We start from the raw sequence: 17,111 nt of genomic DNA, 5'->3' as shown, positions 1-17,111 counted from the left end.
TACATTCATAAGCTTATGCTGCAACATCTGGGTAGGCCCTCCTGGGGATTTCATCAACATGGCAGTTTAAGGCAGATCCTGCCCCTACACAATGATGTGGTGAGTAACGCATCACGCAAACTATCGGTGGTCAGTCTCCCCCATCCTCCCACCAGCTGTCAGTCGCGACCCATCTTCCCCCACAGATTGCGGCAGACACTTTAGCCAGGGTTTCCCTGCGACATCATTTTTGTTTTCAAGCCGCTGGAGGACAGGGCCTGGGTACTTTTAACTGTGTTCCCTGACTACCTCCGAGAGAGGGCAGGGACCCGCTGATTTTGGAGCCCACTGACTGGGTCAGATCCTTTCAAGCTGCCTTGAGAGTGGGTGCTAACCGGAAAAATTGCCCGGTTAACCCCATTTTACAAGGCATTGTCTGCAGACTTTTGTGTTTCTCTCCCTATTGTTCAGGCTTGAGTCTGACTGTTGATGTGTGAAGGTACATGATGGGAGTGTGAGGTATTGAACCCCATCTGTGAATTCACCATTGCCACTTACAAACATTCAGCTTAAGTTGGAGTGGCATGGTCAGCGCAACGCTGTTACAGCGCCAGCGACTCGGGTTCAAATCCTGTGCTGTCTTTAAGGAGTTTGTACGATTTCCCCGTGTCTGCGTGAGTTTCCTCCAGGGGTTCTGGTTTCCTCCCACCCTTCAAAATGTACACGGGATGTAGGTTAATTGGGTGGCATGGGTTTAAATGGCCAGAATCGGCTTCTACCGATTAAAAAAAATATATACTTTTAAATTATGCATTAATTCAGAGCGTGCCTGAATCTTGTAAACCCAAAGAAGTGGAAGTGGGAGAGAGAGGGAAAAAAGGACAATTTCAAGGGAAAGAAACACTGGTGGAGAAAGGAGAGGGGTTTCAACGGCAGAAAATTTGCAGCCGAGCAGATATTGGAACAAGTTTGTACCCACTAATGCCACGTACCGGAATACCCACCCCCCCCCCCCATCCCAACCTAGGGGGTGTGGGGTTTGGGTGAAAGGGAGACCAGACAGGAAGCTTGAACGTTGAACTGAGTGGAAGCTCACAAGAGGAAGACTTTGCACAGATGGGTTTGGAAACGGGTCCCCATGGTTCCCTGCTGGGTTTGTTGTTCACTACCCTGCTGGAGGACGATGCCATTTGGGGAAACCTACAAGTTTTTAAACACTGTATAATTCACCAGAGTGTAGATACTAGTTCGGGAATTGGGATGGTGTTTTAGTTTGGAAAGGTGGGGTGTTGTACACGTGCACAAGTTGCTGACCACCGGATGAGGGAGGTGATGATGGTGGATCAGGACTGTACTGCAGTGGATAGAGTGAGTTGGTGTCAGGGTGTATTCTAGAGCCCAGGGCTTTGCCTTTGTATCCTCCTCATAATTAATTGAGTAAAGGGCAGTTGGCCTTGTGGTTAGCACAACGTCGTTACTGCAACAGTGGTTCAAATCCTGCACTGTCTGTAAGGAGTTTCTGATGGACAGTCAAGTGACTCCACGAGGCAGTAGATCAGAGTCAAAAGGCTTTTATTAGCGTAGACGTTAGCATCTGGCCTGGATCCGGGGTCAAGGTCTTGGGTCGGGACCTTTATTATGGAATCTCCTGGGAGGGGTCAGAGGGAGAGAAGGGGCAGTCAAGGCCAATACATACAGTTATTACAGTGGTGTATGTTCTCCCCGTGGGTTTTCCCCAGGGACTCTGTGGTTTCCTACCTCCCTTCAAAATGTACTGTGGGTTGTAGGTCAATCGGGTGTAATTGGGCGGCACGGGCTCGAGGGCCGAAAGGGCCTGTTACTGTTCTGGATGTCTAAATTTTTTTTTAATTAATGAGGCAGAGGTTTTAGAAAGGGTTTGGAGAGATAAATTCACAATCAGTGACCGATGTGGAGTCCAAGAGCTGAATCTTTTCACCTGAATGAAGATTGGACTAATCAGATGAAGTTCAGCCCCACAAGACCTTAGTGTTGGGATCAATTTTGGGCTCCTCATTCAAGAAAGCATGTGCTGACATTGGAGAGGGTTCAGAGGAGGTTCACAAGGATAATTCTGTGAATGAAAGGGTTATTATATGGGGAGCGTTGTACTCATTGGAATTTAAGAGAATGAGGGAGGATCTTGTGCAAGTCAGGCTCACACTGGCAAACATAGTCTGGGAAGGGAGGTGGGCAAACATTGGAATACCTGGCGTGATGTCACTGAGGAGGTTGTTTTCCAGGTGCAGGAATGCCAAGGCGGTTGCATTCTGGAAAACTCCAGCTTCCAGTTCTTTTAGGCTGTTGTTGTTGAGATGCAGGAATTCCAGCTGGGCCAGGCCACTGAAGGCACCTGGCCTGAGCCTTCTGATGTTGTTGTTGTTCAGGTACAGAGTGGTCAGGTGGGACAGGTTGAGAAAAGTGTTGGCTGGAATCTCCGGCAGGTCTTCGGAACGTAGGCGCAGCTGAGAGATGATGCTGGGCAGTTGGCTGGGAATGTCGGCCAGGCTGATGTTGGTACAGCTGACGTGCTGGAGGTGCACAGAACAGTTACAGCCTTTGGGGCACCCGCTGATGGCTGACGTTTCTGCTGTCAGGGTAAAGTACTGCACCAGGGCCACTGAGAACAAGAGGAATTTGAGAAACAGCATCTTCTACAAAGGAAAGAGTAGTCAGTGAGTGGTGTACACTGCACCAAGACACAGGAGCAGAAGTAGGCCATTCAGCCCATCGAGTCTGCCTGCCATTTAATCACAAGCTAATCCATTTTCCCACTTAGCCTTTTCCCCATAATCTTTGATACCCTGGCTCATCAAGAAACTATCAAAGGAAAAACATGATGCTGGAGAAATTCAGCAGGTCCTTTGTACAGCAAAGTTTAAAAAGTGGTGCATAACTGAGCCAAGTGTGATCTACTGGGATTGCTGTCTGAAGAGGGAAATCATTGAGGACCCCTTCCACCCCACACACAGGATCTTCCAACTGCTCCCATCGGGGAAGAGATACAGGAGGATCAGAGCCAGCACCGCCAGGCTGAGGAACAGCTTCTTCCCATAGGCAGTGAGAATGCTGAACGACCAAAGGAACTGCTCTCACTAACCCTCCGAGACTCTCATTCAAGAAACCACATTTATTTTTATATATGCATATTTATCCTGTGTGTGTTGTTTGAGTGTGTTATGTCTGGATGTGAGTCGAGGTGTTTTGCGTTGAGGATCAGAGTAGGCTGTTTCGTCGGGTTGTACTTGTAAAATCAGATGATAATGAACTTGATATCTCTTGTAAGAGGAGAAGAAGCTGGGGAGGGGTGAAGAGATAATAAGGTGTTGGACTGGAGGTGGGAGAGATGGGAAGAGGGAGAGATCAAGAGGATGGGGTGGGCAAAGTTGGAGAGGAAAATATAAACAGCCATGGGACACAGAAAAGGTGGAACCAGATGTTTCACCAGCACTTATTACAAATATGTTTAATCAAATGCTTCACCGTTACATCCAACCCCCAATCTTTCCCTGTTTTGCCGGAAACCTTGCTGAACTAATTTATCCAAACGTATTCTCAAGCTCAAAGCGAGCAAGTCTGATCGAAGGAAATGGCTGAAGACTGTGGTTGGCCCAGAACTGGCCATTGGATCATCCAAGGTTCCCTTCTCTGGGATGCAAAATGGTGCTTTCATTTCCCTGTTGCACTGAGCAATCTCCACATGAGACGGGCGGATCTTTGATCTAAAGAAGACAGTGACACTCAAAGACTTTCTGATCTATCCTGCCTCTGCTTTTTCTGTTTCTTCCTTGAAGAAGGGGCTCGGGCCCCCCAAACGTCGGCGATTTATCTTTGTCTCCTATAGATGCTGGAAAGACCGGAAGGACTAAACCGTAGGTCCAGTAGATTTGCCAGACTTTAACTCGATTACATTTAGAGATTAGACGAGTGGTAACTGATGCCGATATTAAGTTTGATAGAATGTGGCACCGTTTATGAATTTTTTTCACGATTCTCAAAGCTGCTTTAATATGAAATGTTTTGTTATGGTTTTTACCCTAATGTTAATGATTTCTTGTTTATTACTGAATTTTATTGTTTTAAGGCATCCCAACTTCTATTAGTTTAGGGGGATAGATAATTTAGTTTGGGGTTAGTAAGATAGTTTAGAATATATGTCTTTTCTACTGTTTTTATTGAACAGTAGAGCTGAAGGAAATTGATGACTGATGTCTATCTGTTTGATTTATAATCAGTAACCTCGCATTCTATATATTATGGTTTTTTTTTGTGTGTTAAATGTAATAAAGAGATTGGAAAGGAAAAGACTGCTGAGTTCCTCAGCATTTTGGTGTTTTTTTATGACAATCAGTGCCTGCAGCCCTTTTTGTTCACTCAATGTAGAATCAGGACTTGGAGATGTTCAATCTCCCAGTGAGTATACAGAGTTGGTGACCTGTAGAGGACCTCCTGACCCTACATCCTCTCCAGCTGGTAAACACCAGAATGCTGGGGATCTCAGCTGGTCTCGTAGCTATAGACTTGAGCCCTTCTTCAAGGTATGGGCCTGAATTAAAAAGCTGGGGAAGAATGAGAGGGCGAGGGGTGCAGACCCACCGACACAAGGTGTTCATTGGATGTGGATGGGAGAAGAGGTGAGAATTGATGGTGGGGGGGGGCGCAAACAAAGGGGAAAAGTCAATGTCAATGCCACATGGTTGGAGGGTGCCTGGACAGAATATGAGATGTTAACACAATCTGGAGAAACCCAGCAGGTCAAACAATGTCCCTTATGTAGCAAAGATACATAACCAATGCTTTGGGCTTGAGCCCTTCCTCCAGATAACCTCACCTGCAGAGTTTCTCCAGCATTGTGTTTTTACTTCAACCACGGTGTCTGCAGACTCCTGTGTTTTACTTTGGAAGATGGTGTGTTCTTCCTCCAATTTACAGTGGTCTCATTCTGGCAGTGCATGAGACTGTGGATAGACACGTCAGCAAGGGAATGGGGCGGGGGATTGAAATGGGCGGCCACTGGGAGATCCATGCTATTGTGGTGGACAGGGCCAAGAAGCTCAGCGAAGTGATGTCCCAGTCTGCGCCCAGTCTCTGACATGAGAGTCTCTCCCTGCTCCCCATCTGCACTCCATCCTCCCCAGCTACACTGCTTTTTACCCCAGCTGTTGTTTAAACCTTCATCCATACATCTGTTCCCTCCAAGATCACACAGTTTCAATGTGTTGTCTTGACCAGCCTCTCAATCTCAAACACGGAACCATCCTCCTCCACACGAGCCATACTGATCATCACTGCCTCATCTGCCTTTCGTTCATTAGGAACCAATCCAAAATTCCTATCTGTTCCAATCTCCCCCCACCCCGCTGCGCCCAGACAAGCACCCAATGCCCTTAACTATTGCCTGCCCCAGACCCCTCCAGGAACTCTGCCTTGACAGCTGTGGATCTCTACGGATGCTACAACACTGGCTGAGCTCCTCCAGCACCTGTGTGTGTGTGTGTTTTACTACAATCACAGCATCTGTAGACTCACCTGCTTTTTTCTGATACCTTGAAGAAGGGGTCAGGCCCGAAACATTGGTAATGTACCTTTACATCCTATGGATGATGCGAGACCGGCTGAGTTCCTTCTGTGTTTTTACTATCTCTCACCACTGCATTGCCTTTGACTGTCTAAAGGACTTGAATTTAGAAGTTTATTTACCCCTCAGGATAATTCAAAATGCTTAACATCACAGGGTGGCCAACATGGCGTGCGAGCCATATTGGCTCTTTGACATATAACGTGCGGCTTGCGGGAATACGTTGGCTGAGACAGGAATTGTATGAGCCGGTGCTCACCGTGGTAGTGGCTTGTGATCATGTGATTGTGGCACGTGGACTCTCGTCTATTCCCATCTTAGCTCCTGACACCCCGAACATGGACTTACCAATATCAACAAAATATTTGATGTGTAAGTGTGCACTTTTTGATTATTGAAACTAATACAAATTAGGAGTTTAAAATCCACATCCATGAATAAATGTATTTCTTAATATTAAGGTAAAAGTTTTGCAACAAAATGTACATGTAAGAATAAAAACGTGTGTGGTGGTGCACCACCGGCCTACTGCAGGGGGAAACCTCTATACCTGCAGGAGTGTACCGCCGGCCTACTGCAGGGGGAAACCTCTGTACCTGCAGGAGTGTACCACCGGCCTACTGCAGGGGGAAACCTCTGTACCTGCAGGAGTGTACCGCCGGCCTACTGCAGGGGGAAACCTCTGTACCTGCAGGAGTGTACCGCCGGCCTACTGCAGGGGGAAACCTCTGTACCTGCAGGAGTGTACCGCCGGCCTACTGCAGGGGGAAACCTCTGTACCTGCAGGAGTGTACCGCCGGCCTACTGCAGGGGGAAACCTCTGTACCTGCAGGAGTGTACCGCCGGCCTACTGCAGGGGGAAACCTCTGTACCTGCAGGAGTGTACCGCCGGCCTACTGCAGGGGGAAACCTCTGTACCTGCAGGAGTGTACCGCCGGCCTACTGCAGGGGGAAACCTCTGTACCTGCAGGAGTGTACCGCCGGCCTACTGCAGGGGGAAACCTCTGTACCTGCAGGAGTGTACCGCCGGCCTACTGCAGGGGGAAACCTCTGTACCTGCAGGAGTGTACCGCCGGCCTACTGCAGGGGGAAACCTCTGTGCCTGCAGGAGTGTACCGCCGGCCTACTGCAGGGGGAAACCTCTGTGCCTGCAGGAGTGTACCGCCGGCCTACTGCAGGGGGAAACCTCTGTACCTGCAGGAGTGTACCGCCGGCCTACTGCAGGGGGAAACCTCTGTACCTGCAGGAGTGTACCGCTGGCCTACTGCAGGGGGAAACCTCTGTACCTGCAGGAGTACACCACCAGCCTACTGCAGGGGGAAACCTCTGTACCTGCAGGAGTGTACCGCTGGCCTACTGCAGGGGGAAACCTCTGTACCTGCAGGAATGTAAGGGGACAGGACAACACCTGGCCAGCTGGCAATGATTAAATTGTAGTGTGCTGTCAGCCAGAATCAGACACACACAAGGTAAAGACTGTACAACAGGCTTTAATCCACAAAGACTTCCACAGAGCCTGGCTGGCTGCAGTAACTCTGAGTGAGACTTTGGGAGGCCGGCGCAGGCTTATTTATATCCTGGAGGGTGATTGATGCCCAACCGGGTGGGGCTTGATCCATCAGGCCGACTGATTGACAGCCGGACACCAGGTACAGAGGTTGCCCCCTGCAGTAGGCCGGTGGTGTACCACCACAACGTGTATGTAATATTTTTTCACGCCTTGTGACTCTCACGCATCTGAAGTTTATCGTATGTGGTTTTGCATGAAGCAGGTTTGGCCTCCCCTGGTATCCGTGAATACTTGTCCTGTGTATGCATTGTTTGTGTGTGTGTTATGTCTGGTTGTGTATCCGTGTGTGTCTGCCTACATTTTGCTTGAACCTTGATGAAGGACTCGAGCCCGAAACTGGTTATCTTTGCCGTATAAAGTAACTGTGTGATCTGCTGAGTTTCCCCAATGTCGCATTTTTAACTGCAGGTTGTACTGAACATTTTACAGTACACAACACATGTTCCCAGTGCAGTCAGACTCCAGTAATCTGGCAGGTTTTGGATGTTGGTAACAAAGTAGAAGATTTTCCAGACTATTAGATATTATAGATACCTTTACACATTTCAATTCACTTTTTTTAGACATTATGGAGTATTATATTTTTCCAATGATCTCAGAGAATTATTAAACAGGAAAGTCTGTGAACATTGTGGTCACATGTGCAACACACAAACTTGCTGGAGAAACTTAGCAGGTCACAAAGGAAGTGAAGAGTAACCCATGTTTCAAGTCTTGACCCTTCATCAAGTTCTTGAGGCTTTTGCCAAAGGCCCAGGCCCGAAACATCAATTACCCTTCACTTCCTGAGAATGCTGCAGGACCTGGTGGGTTTCTCCAGCACATCTGTGGATTCCACAGAAACCCTGGTCTATGGGAACCAGGGTTTTGGAGTGTGATGGGAGCAAGGGAACCGGGAATCCAGGAAGTTGGCGGTAAAGAGGGGCTGGGGGCCCCGGTGAGTTGAAATTGAGCACAGGTCTGGTATGTGGAAGGGAGTGTGGAAACCAGGCCCCTTGTACATGGGAAGGGAGTGTGGCAACCATTCCCTGGTGCCAAATGAGGACGTGAAGGCCATTGCTGCAGCTGCTGGCTCGGGTGAGGTACGGGTGGGAATTGGGAGCAGGTTGGGAATCGTAGAGGATGTTGAAGGCCAGAATGGATATGGAGCAGTGCAGCGCAGGTCTGGAGTCTCGGTCACCTGGCATCATGGGACTCAATATGTGGTGCTAGTGGGGCTGGATACACCTCACACAGTTATGTCGATTTTCTTTCTCTCTCCCCCTCTCTCTCACCCGTTGTTGATCTAAAGAGAACATGTCGTATTGAACGTGAAATGGTTTGCCATTTCCAATTGTTTACGGCATGGTCTCTGGTACAGACTGACTTCCTGCTTTTGTCCCCCAATTCTTCTGCCACAGTCTGATTCAGCATGTGTTTGTCTTTTGGATACAGCCTGGGAACATGCTGACAGCAAAGTAATAACACAGCCCCTTGACTTAAACACACGAAGATTGATGACCTCCACGCTAGGGGATTTTCCACTCTGGATGTTTGGCCCTGAGCTCTGCCAGGCCAGCACAGTGCAGCCAGACCTGCCCGAGTGTCTACCTGCTCCTCCACGACAGTGTGTGATGTTTTTTATCATGTTTCCTCCCATCCATTGAAAACCTTTACATGAGACCCTGAATCCAGAAGGTCCCCTACATCATGCAGGATCCCCTCCCTCATTCCCCTGGTCACAACCGCTTCTCTCTGCTGGTTTCAGGCAGAAGGTACAGAAGCTCAAAGTCCAGTGTCTATATGTTCAAGAACAGCTTTTGCCCCCAACATGTACCAGGTTCTTGAAGCTCCATCTACCACCCTAACCCTAACAATAAACTGCTCCCATCTCACCAAAAGATCTGTCCGCACCCCTGAAACAGAAAATATTTATGGATCTTTCCTTTTATATTTATTCTGTTTCTCCATATTGTGGGCATTTAGAATACAACATTCCAGCATAGTACAGGCCCTTCAGCCCACTATGTTGTGCTGACCCATATATACCTCCCCAAATCAACTTAAACCCTCCCTACCCCATAACCCTCTATTTTTCTTTCATCCATGTGTCCGTCCAAGAGTTTCTTAAATGCCCCTAATGTTCCAGCCTCCACCACCACCCCTGGCAAGGCATTCCACAAACCCACAACTCTCTGTGTTTTTAAAAAAAAACTTACCCTGGATCTCTCCTAAGCTTCCCTCCCTTTGCTTTCTACACATGTCCTCTAGTGTTTGCTACTCCTGCCCTGTCCACCTTATCTATGCCTCTCAGAATCTTGTAGATCTCTATCAAGTCTCCTCTCATTCTTTTCTCCAAAGAAAAGTCCCAGCTCTGCCAACCTTGCCTCCTAAGACTTGTGTCTCAATCCAGGCAACATCCTGGTGAATCTCCTCTGCCCCCTCTCCACCGCTTCCACATCCTTCCTGTTACGAGGTGATCAGAACAGAACACAATATTTTAAGCGTGGTTTCTTGAATGCCAGCATGGCAGCAGCAAGTGTGAATTTATTTACGTCTGTACAATAAAATCTCATCATTTTCCTCCCACCCACTGCCCATTCCAAATGTGGAAGATAAACAGAAAATGGGTGGAGAAATTTGCAGATTGTTTTCCTTTACACAGATGCTGCCCAGAGTCAATGAATCTCCGAATCAGAATTTATAGTCACGAACACATCGTGAAATTTGTTGTTTTGTGGCAGCATCACAGAGCCAATATTGCCATGAATTGCATTTTTTTTAAAAATAGTGTAAAAGAAGAGACAGTGAGGCCGTGTCTGGGGTTCATTGTCCGTTCAGGTATCTGGTGTCAGGGAAGAAGCTGTCCTTGTGCCGCTGAGTGTTTGTCTTTAGGCTCCTGTACCTCCTTCCCAGTGGTAGCAGAGTGAGGAGGGTGGTGGGGGTCCTTGAAGATAGAGGCTGCTTTCTTAAGACAACACCTTTTGTAGATGTCTTTGATGGAGTGAGGACTGGTGCCCATGATGGCGCTGGCTGAGTTCACAACTCTGTAGTCTTTTCCTGTCCTGTGCAAAGCTGTGTAAATAGCTCATCTTACAGACACCAGGATTAAAATAAAAATTATGTCAGTACCAAGCTGGGGCAACCTGAGAGAACATTGGTAGGGTTCATTCAGGAGCCCAATAGCTGCAGGGAAAAAACTAGTTTTTAATCCTGTTGCTGTGCACTTTCACGCTCTTAATGGCACAGTTACCTTGGTGGTTAGTGCATCGCTGTTACGGTGCCAGCGATTGGGACGTGGGCTTGAATCCTGTGCTGTCTGTAAGGACAGGTGTTTGTACATTCTCCCCGTGTCTGCATGGGTTTTCCACAGGGGCTCCGGTTTCTTCCCATCACTCAAAACATACAGGGGGGGGGGGGAGGGTGTGTTAATTGGCTGTAATTGGGCTCGTGGGCTGAATGTCTAAATTTATACCTTCTCCCCGATGGGAGGAGGGAGAAGAGAGTGTGTCTGGGGGGTGATGGGTCCTTCAGTGGGTCGGCTGCCTCTCCCAATCAGTGGGAGATATAGATGGAGACCATGAAGGGGAGGGAAGTTTGCGTGATTTTCTGAGCTGCCTTCACCGCCTTCTGTAACTTCCAGTCTGGATCAGAGCAGTTCCCGTACCTCACTGCGATGTATCCAGCAAGTCTGCCTTCAATGGTGGAGCTGTAGAGGTTGTTAAGGGTTAAGGAAAGGGTCTGCCAAACTTCCTTAGTCTTCTCAGGCCAGCACACACAGATAAACTAACTTACGGAAACATCAGGCAAGTTTTGAGTCAGGGAGAGAGAGAAAGCACAGAAACAGGCACTGAGGGTGTTGTTTGACAAGCAATTCATTATACATTATTCTTCCCACCCCAATACTACCTCTCAGCTGTACACAAGGCAATTTTCCATGCCAATTAACTTAACAACACCAGCATTTGGAAGGAAACCAGAGCAGCTGGGGAAGGGCAGTCAGTCACTGGATAAGCGTGGAAACTCCACACAGGCAGCACCAGAGGCTGGAATCAAGCCCCTGTCACTGGAACTGTGAGGAAGCTGCTCTCACCACATCTCTGCCGATGGTGCCGTAATGTTATTTTTTTTGGTGAGATTTGGTACGTCACCAAAGACTCTTGCCAATTTCTACAGGTGTTCCATGGAGAGCATCCTGACCACATCACTGTCTGGTACGGATAGGCTACAGAGAGTTGTTAACTCACCCAGCGCCATCACGGGCACCAGATTCCACTCCATCAAGGATGTCTATAAGAGGCTGGATCTTAAAAAAGCATCCTCTATCCTCAAGGACCACACCACCCAGGCCATACCCTCTTTTCTCTGCTACTATCAGGAAGGAGGTACAGGAGCCTGAAGACGAGCATCCAATGGTACAAAAATAGCTTCTTCCCCTCCGCCATCAGATTCCTGAACAGACTGTCTCATTTTCTTCTTTTTGCGCCAAAAATTTATTTTTAAATCTTGTATTTTTGGATCTATAATTTAAATCAATTTTGCACCTGTAAACCATAGCCCTGCTGCTAAAAACCAACACATTTTGTGACACACATTCATGAAATTAAATCTGATTCTGACATTCAGTGCATGCATAAAACTGGCTTCTACTCACCTCTGAGGAAGAAGACCAATTCGACTGAGTTCAGCCCAGGGAGTCACCAGTACTGCCAGCGGTCGGGCAGGTGTTCCAACCGCCCTGCACGTCCACAGCAGCCAGCTCCTGCCGCAAGTGGACAGTCTGTCGAACTGTGCAGCAAGTCTCCCTCAAGCCCGAGGTCAGGAAGTCGAGAGCTTCCTGCTATTGTCTGAGGCTATGGAAGAGGAGGGACACAAACACACACAAACAAACACAGTCCCCATTACTGTTGATGGCGGTGGGAGGCCCAGGGTTCTAAGCAACTCATTGTCACGTTAAAAACACAGGAACGGTGAGCAAAGGAGTGGCCAGAGATGAGCAGAGAGCTTTCCTTTCCTGGTTTCTTTTTCGGAATCAGGTTTATTGTCACAATTGTGCGATGAAATTTGTTGTTCTGCGGTTAACGGTTTTGTACATTACAGGTGCCAAAACAATTTTTTTAAAAACTTTATTTATTCATTCAAAAAACAAATAATATATGACATATACAGCAATTCAACATGAACATTTTTTATATATATATAAAAAAAGAGAAAAAAAAAGGAAAAAAAGAAAGATTCTTCCACCACAAACTTGCCAAAAATGATGTCTCTGTCCAAAGTGCCGTCACTTTGCTGTGCCACAGGCCTCCTTGACCAGATACCAATTAGATGTCAGATTTATTGCCAGAGTACAAACATGATATCTCGTACATCCCTGAGAATCTTCTTCCTGTACGCCAGGCAGAATTACCACTTATCGGTAGTACAAAAAATGGACTCCGTGTTAACAAATAATGTAAACAACTGTGCAATAGAGAGGGGGAAAAAACTGATAAAGTGCACATGTATGAGTCCTTAAATGAGTCCCTGACTGAGTTGTTGTTGAGGGGTCTGATGGTGGAGGGGGAGCAGCTGTCCCTGAACCTGGTGGGGGCGAGTCTTGTGGCACCGACACCCCTTTTCTGATGGCAGCAGCGAAAACAGAGCATGTGTGGGATGATGTAGGTCCTCGATGATTGCTGCTGCTCTCCGACGGCAGCGTTCCCCGTAGATGTTCTCGACGATGGGGAGGGTTTTACCTGTGATGTCCTGGGTTCTGTCCACTACCTTTTGCAGGGCTTTATGCAATGAGCCCCCACACTCAGCAACTGGTTCAACTGGAATCGAGCCTCTGTCGTTGGAACTGTGCCCACATCTCTGCCAATGGTGCCCTGTAAGGGTAGTGTTGGTAATTGGCTGTACTCCAGAAGGAAATACTCTGGGAGAACCCTACCCCTGCCCAACAACATTGTACCCACATTTCTACTCCTCACTAGAAAGGACTGGCCTTCCCACTCCAAGCAAGAATACAGTAATTAACTGCTTGATCTTCGTCATCCAGATCCAACGCATTTTAGCCAGTGGTTAAAAGTAAAATTGTACTAAAAACACAGAAATGCTAGAGGGACCCAGCCGGTCCAGGCCTGGGCTCTTCTTCAAGGTATGAGTGAGAGAGGAGGACATCCCTGGAAGAGATTTCACAATAGGGCAAATGAATGGACTGAAACACAAAAGTCTGCAGATGCTGCGATTGTAGTAAAAACACAGAGGCTGGAGGAGCTTAGGCCGACTTGCAGCTCCAGGAGGTAACGATATAACACCAATGTTTTGGGCCTGAACCCTTCCTCGAGTTATGAGAAGGAGGGAGGAGAAGAATTGAACAAATGTGCTTATACTTTGTGAGAATAGACTTATTCCTTTGTCGTACTACCGTGTGAACTATCAGACCTAGACCTCTTGTAAATCAGAGGAGCAATGCCTCATTTTCCGTCTGGGCTCTCTCCAGTCGGATGGCGTTAAAGTTGACGTCTCTGGCTTCTGCCAACCCACTCCCCGTTCTCCCTCTTCCTCATCCCTGTGTCTCCTTTCATCCAGCTCTCCACCCTCCTTCTCTCCACTCACAGAGCCATTCCCCCCACCTACTTGCTGCTGTGCCCTCCCTCCCTGACCCACCTCTGCCCATGGGACCATGCTCCTCCCCCTGCCCATGGGACCATGCTCCTCCCCCTGCCCATGGGACCATGCTCCTCCCCCTGCCCCTCTCCCCCACCATTTTGTTTGGTGCCTGTCTATATTTTGCTCACACCTTGATGAAGGGCTCAAGCCTGAAACGTTCATTTTGTATCTTTATCTTTGTTCTATAAAGTTCGCTGTGTGACCTGCTGAGTTTCTCCAGCATCATGTTTTTACTACAACCACGGGGTCTGCAGATTTTCATGTTTTACATGAATGTTCCTTTCTGCCTCTAGCAGGATCCCACAATACAGCCTAATTTCCAGAGTGTTGGATATTCCATTTGCATGGGGAAGCTGTAATATTCTGACTGATCGCGACGTCTTGATGATCATTTATTGCTCAGAATTTACCCTCTTCCAACTCTGTTATCGAAGCATCTGCTTCTCTTCTATACTCTATTGCCTGATGGGATGTGAGCTTTCAATTCATAGATGGTTCATTTAGCGCAGAGTCTTTGCCCACTGCCCGCTGACAGTGACTGCCAAAGTGGACAAAGGGCGCTCTGTTTCAGAGTTCTGCATGAAGAGACACTGTGAATGCATTCACGATACTTTCACTCTTTGGGAATTTCTGAAAGGCACCTTAGATTTAATGCCCAGGCCACACTCCAAACCGCAAATGTGAACCATCAACAACTCCTTGCAAGTCCTAATTACTCTGCTGGGCTGTTGTCTGAAGAGGGTACGCAAAATCATTGAGGACCCCTTCTACCCTGCACACAGCATCTTCCAACTGCTCCCATCGGGGAGGAGATCCAGGAGGATCAGAGCCAGCACCACCAGGCTGAGGAACAGCTTCTTCCCATGTGCAGTGAGAATGCTGAATGACTGATGAACTGCTCACACGGACCCTCCAAGACACTACTATTTATCAAACAATACTCATTTTTATATAGAGTAAAAACCCTGTTATCTGGAATTCAAGCAACCAGCAAAAAAAATGCAGGAAATAAATTGGAAGTTAGTTTGCCAATCACACAACGCAATCTCAAGCAACCGGAAAATTCACTTCTCTGGCATCTAGCAATCCCCATTGGTGCCAGATACTGGGGTTTTACTATATGTATATATGTACTGAATATGTATCTTTAACTTGTACGTATGTTATATTTGATTGGGTGTCTGTCTGTTTTTGCACAGAGGACCGGAGAACGCTGTTTGGTCGGGTTCTGCTTGTACAATTGGATGATATTAAACTTGAATTGGGATATCTCCCTTCATGGATTATAATGAGGTGACCATTGTAAGAAGGTATGGCCCTGTTACTCTAAGGTTAGCTGTTTGCAAAAGCAAAATTAGACCCACTTTATCTTTCCCCCTTATCCCACAACTATTTATTTTGACCCTTTCAAACAGAGAGCTGATTCCATTCAGAAATCTATGGAAATGGCATCGTCCTTTCAGGAAGCTTGGTCCATGTTCTGGGCAACCTCTGGGCTCTGTTACCACATTCTGCACCCTCTCTTTTCTGACTCCCCTGTTGGTGGAAGCTGGGACATTGAACACCATAACCAAGTTTCCTCTTGCTGGAGAGGATTGGGAGGTGGGGGTGGCCTGAGTTATAGGGAAGGGTTGAGCATAATGGGAGAGGGCATTTATACCTTGAGTGCAAGAGAATGAAGAGTGATCTCACAGAGGCATGCAAAATCATGGCAGGATTAGATCGGGTTGATCGCAGAGAATCTTTTGTTCAGAGTAGGGGATCTGTATCAGAGGATTAAGGTTTAAGGTGGGGGGGGGGGGAGCAGGAGAGATTTAACAGGAACCTGAGGGGTAGCTATTTTACACTCAGATTGGTGGGTGTGTGGAAGCTGCTGGAGGAGGTGGTTGAGGCAAAGACTATTGAAACATTTAAAAAAAAATAACTGGACGGATACATGGATAGGATCAGTTTAGAGGGAAATGGGCCAAATGCAGGTGGGTGGGACAGACATTTTAGTCGCCAAGGGCAAGATGGGGCAAAGGGCTTTTGTCCACATGACCACTCTGTAACTGGATCTCCTGCATCCAGTACCATTCTCCTTTGACAAGCCCTTCACATTCCTTCTGGGGCCCAGAATTGAAAGCTGGAACCACATCGTATGACATAGAAGGACAACATTCAGCCCATCATCGATGCATACCCTTTCAACCAGAATCCCCATCTATTTTCCATGAGGGAAATCATGTGCCCATCAACTGCTACCCACCTACACTGGGTGGCACAATTAGCCCATCACTGTAACAAAGCCAGTGAAGGGATTGAATCCCCGCTGTCTGTAAGGAGTTTATATGTTCTCCTGTGTCTGCGTGGGGGTTCTCCTGTGTCTGCATGGGGTTTCCCCCAGAGGCTCATTTCCTCCCACCCTTCAAAATGTACCAGGGGCTGTAGGGTAATTGGGCTGCACAGGGTTCGTGGGCTGAAAAGGCCAGTTACCATGCTGTATGTCTAAATGTAAAATTTAAATTGACTTTCCAGTAACCACTTAACCAGCTGGACACCTTTAGGATGTGCAAGAAACTGGAGCATCCAGGGGGAATCCAGCATGGTCACAGGGAGAATGGGCCGAACACACAGACGCAACCAGAGGACCATCAGGTGTAAGACCACAAGATACAGGAGCAGCCCCTCGAGTCTACCCCACCATTTAATCATGAGCTGATCCATTTCCCCACTGCCCGGCCTTCTCCCCATAACCTTTGATGCCCTGGCTAATCAAGAACCTATCAATCTCTGCCTAAAACACACCCACAACCCGGCCTCCACAACCACCTGTGGTAGCAAATTCCACAGATTCACCCTCTGGCTGAAGAAATTCCTCCACATCTCTGTTCTCAGTCCTGAAGTTGCGCCGTCTCCAGGACTGGAAGATGTGCAGGTTGGTAGGTCAATAGGCCACCATTCATTGCCCCTAATGTGGAGACGTGGTGGAATTTGGGGGGAGAGTTGATGGGAATATGGGAGTTTTTCATCATATACACGACTGCAATGCACCAAAGTTCGTTCTTACTGCAGCCAAATAATGGAAAATAAAAATAATGGGATGAATGTAGGGTAGGTGTGACCGAATTGTTGATGGGCAGTGTGGACAATGAGTTGGAGCAGGTTTTGATGCTGCATCTCTCTGACAGGGTAGGTTACAGGGAAAAATTGGTGGGGATTTGTACTGTTCTATGATTGACAGCAGAAGGAATCATGCAAATACTTTTAGGTGCCATGTAAATGCAGGTGATTGTGGTTGGCTTGTCAAGGGTTTTACTTCACTGGGAAAGTCTTGGATGGATCAAGGATTGT

At 47.6% G+C, this 17,111-nt stretch overlaps 1 protein-coding gene across 1 annotated transcript in view; it reads right to left on the bottom strand.

Annotated features, from left to right (window-relative positions):
- LOC138748621 (chondroadherin-like) overlaps positions 1–11,905 on the bottom strand; it is a 32,912-nt gene extending 21,007 nt beyond the window's left edge. The window contains exons 1-2 of the mRNA XM_069909135.1: positions 11,779–11,905; positions 2,207–2,651 (exon numbers count right to left, since the gene is read on the bottom strand). Coding sequence (XP_069765236.1) covers positions 2,207–2,648 — 442 coding nt within the window. The 5' untranslated portion in view covers positions 2,649–2,651; positions 11,779–11,905. The remainder of the gene's footprint in view (positions 1–2,206; positions 2,652–11,778) is intronic.
- Between the last annotated feature and the right edge of the window lie 5,206 nt (positions 11,906–17,111).

The sequence above is a fragment of the Narcine bancroftii genome, chromosome 13 (genome assembly GCF_036971445.1).
Source record: "Narcine bancroftii isolate sNarBan1 chromosome 13, sNarBan1.hap1, whole genome shotgun sequence".
In the NCBI taxonomy this organism is placed as follows: Eukaryota; Metazoa; Chordata; class Chondrichthyes; order Torpediniformes; family Narcinidae; genus Narcine; species Narcine bancroftii.
This window is presented reverse-complemented; position numbering and strand designations above follow the sequence as displayed.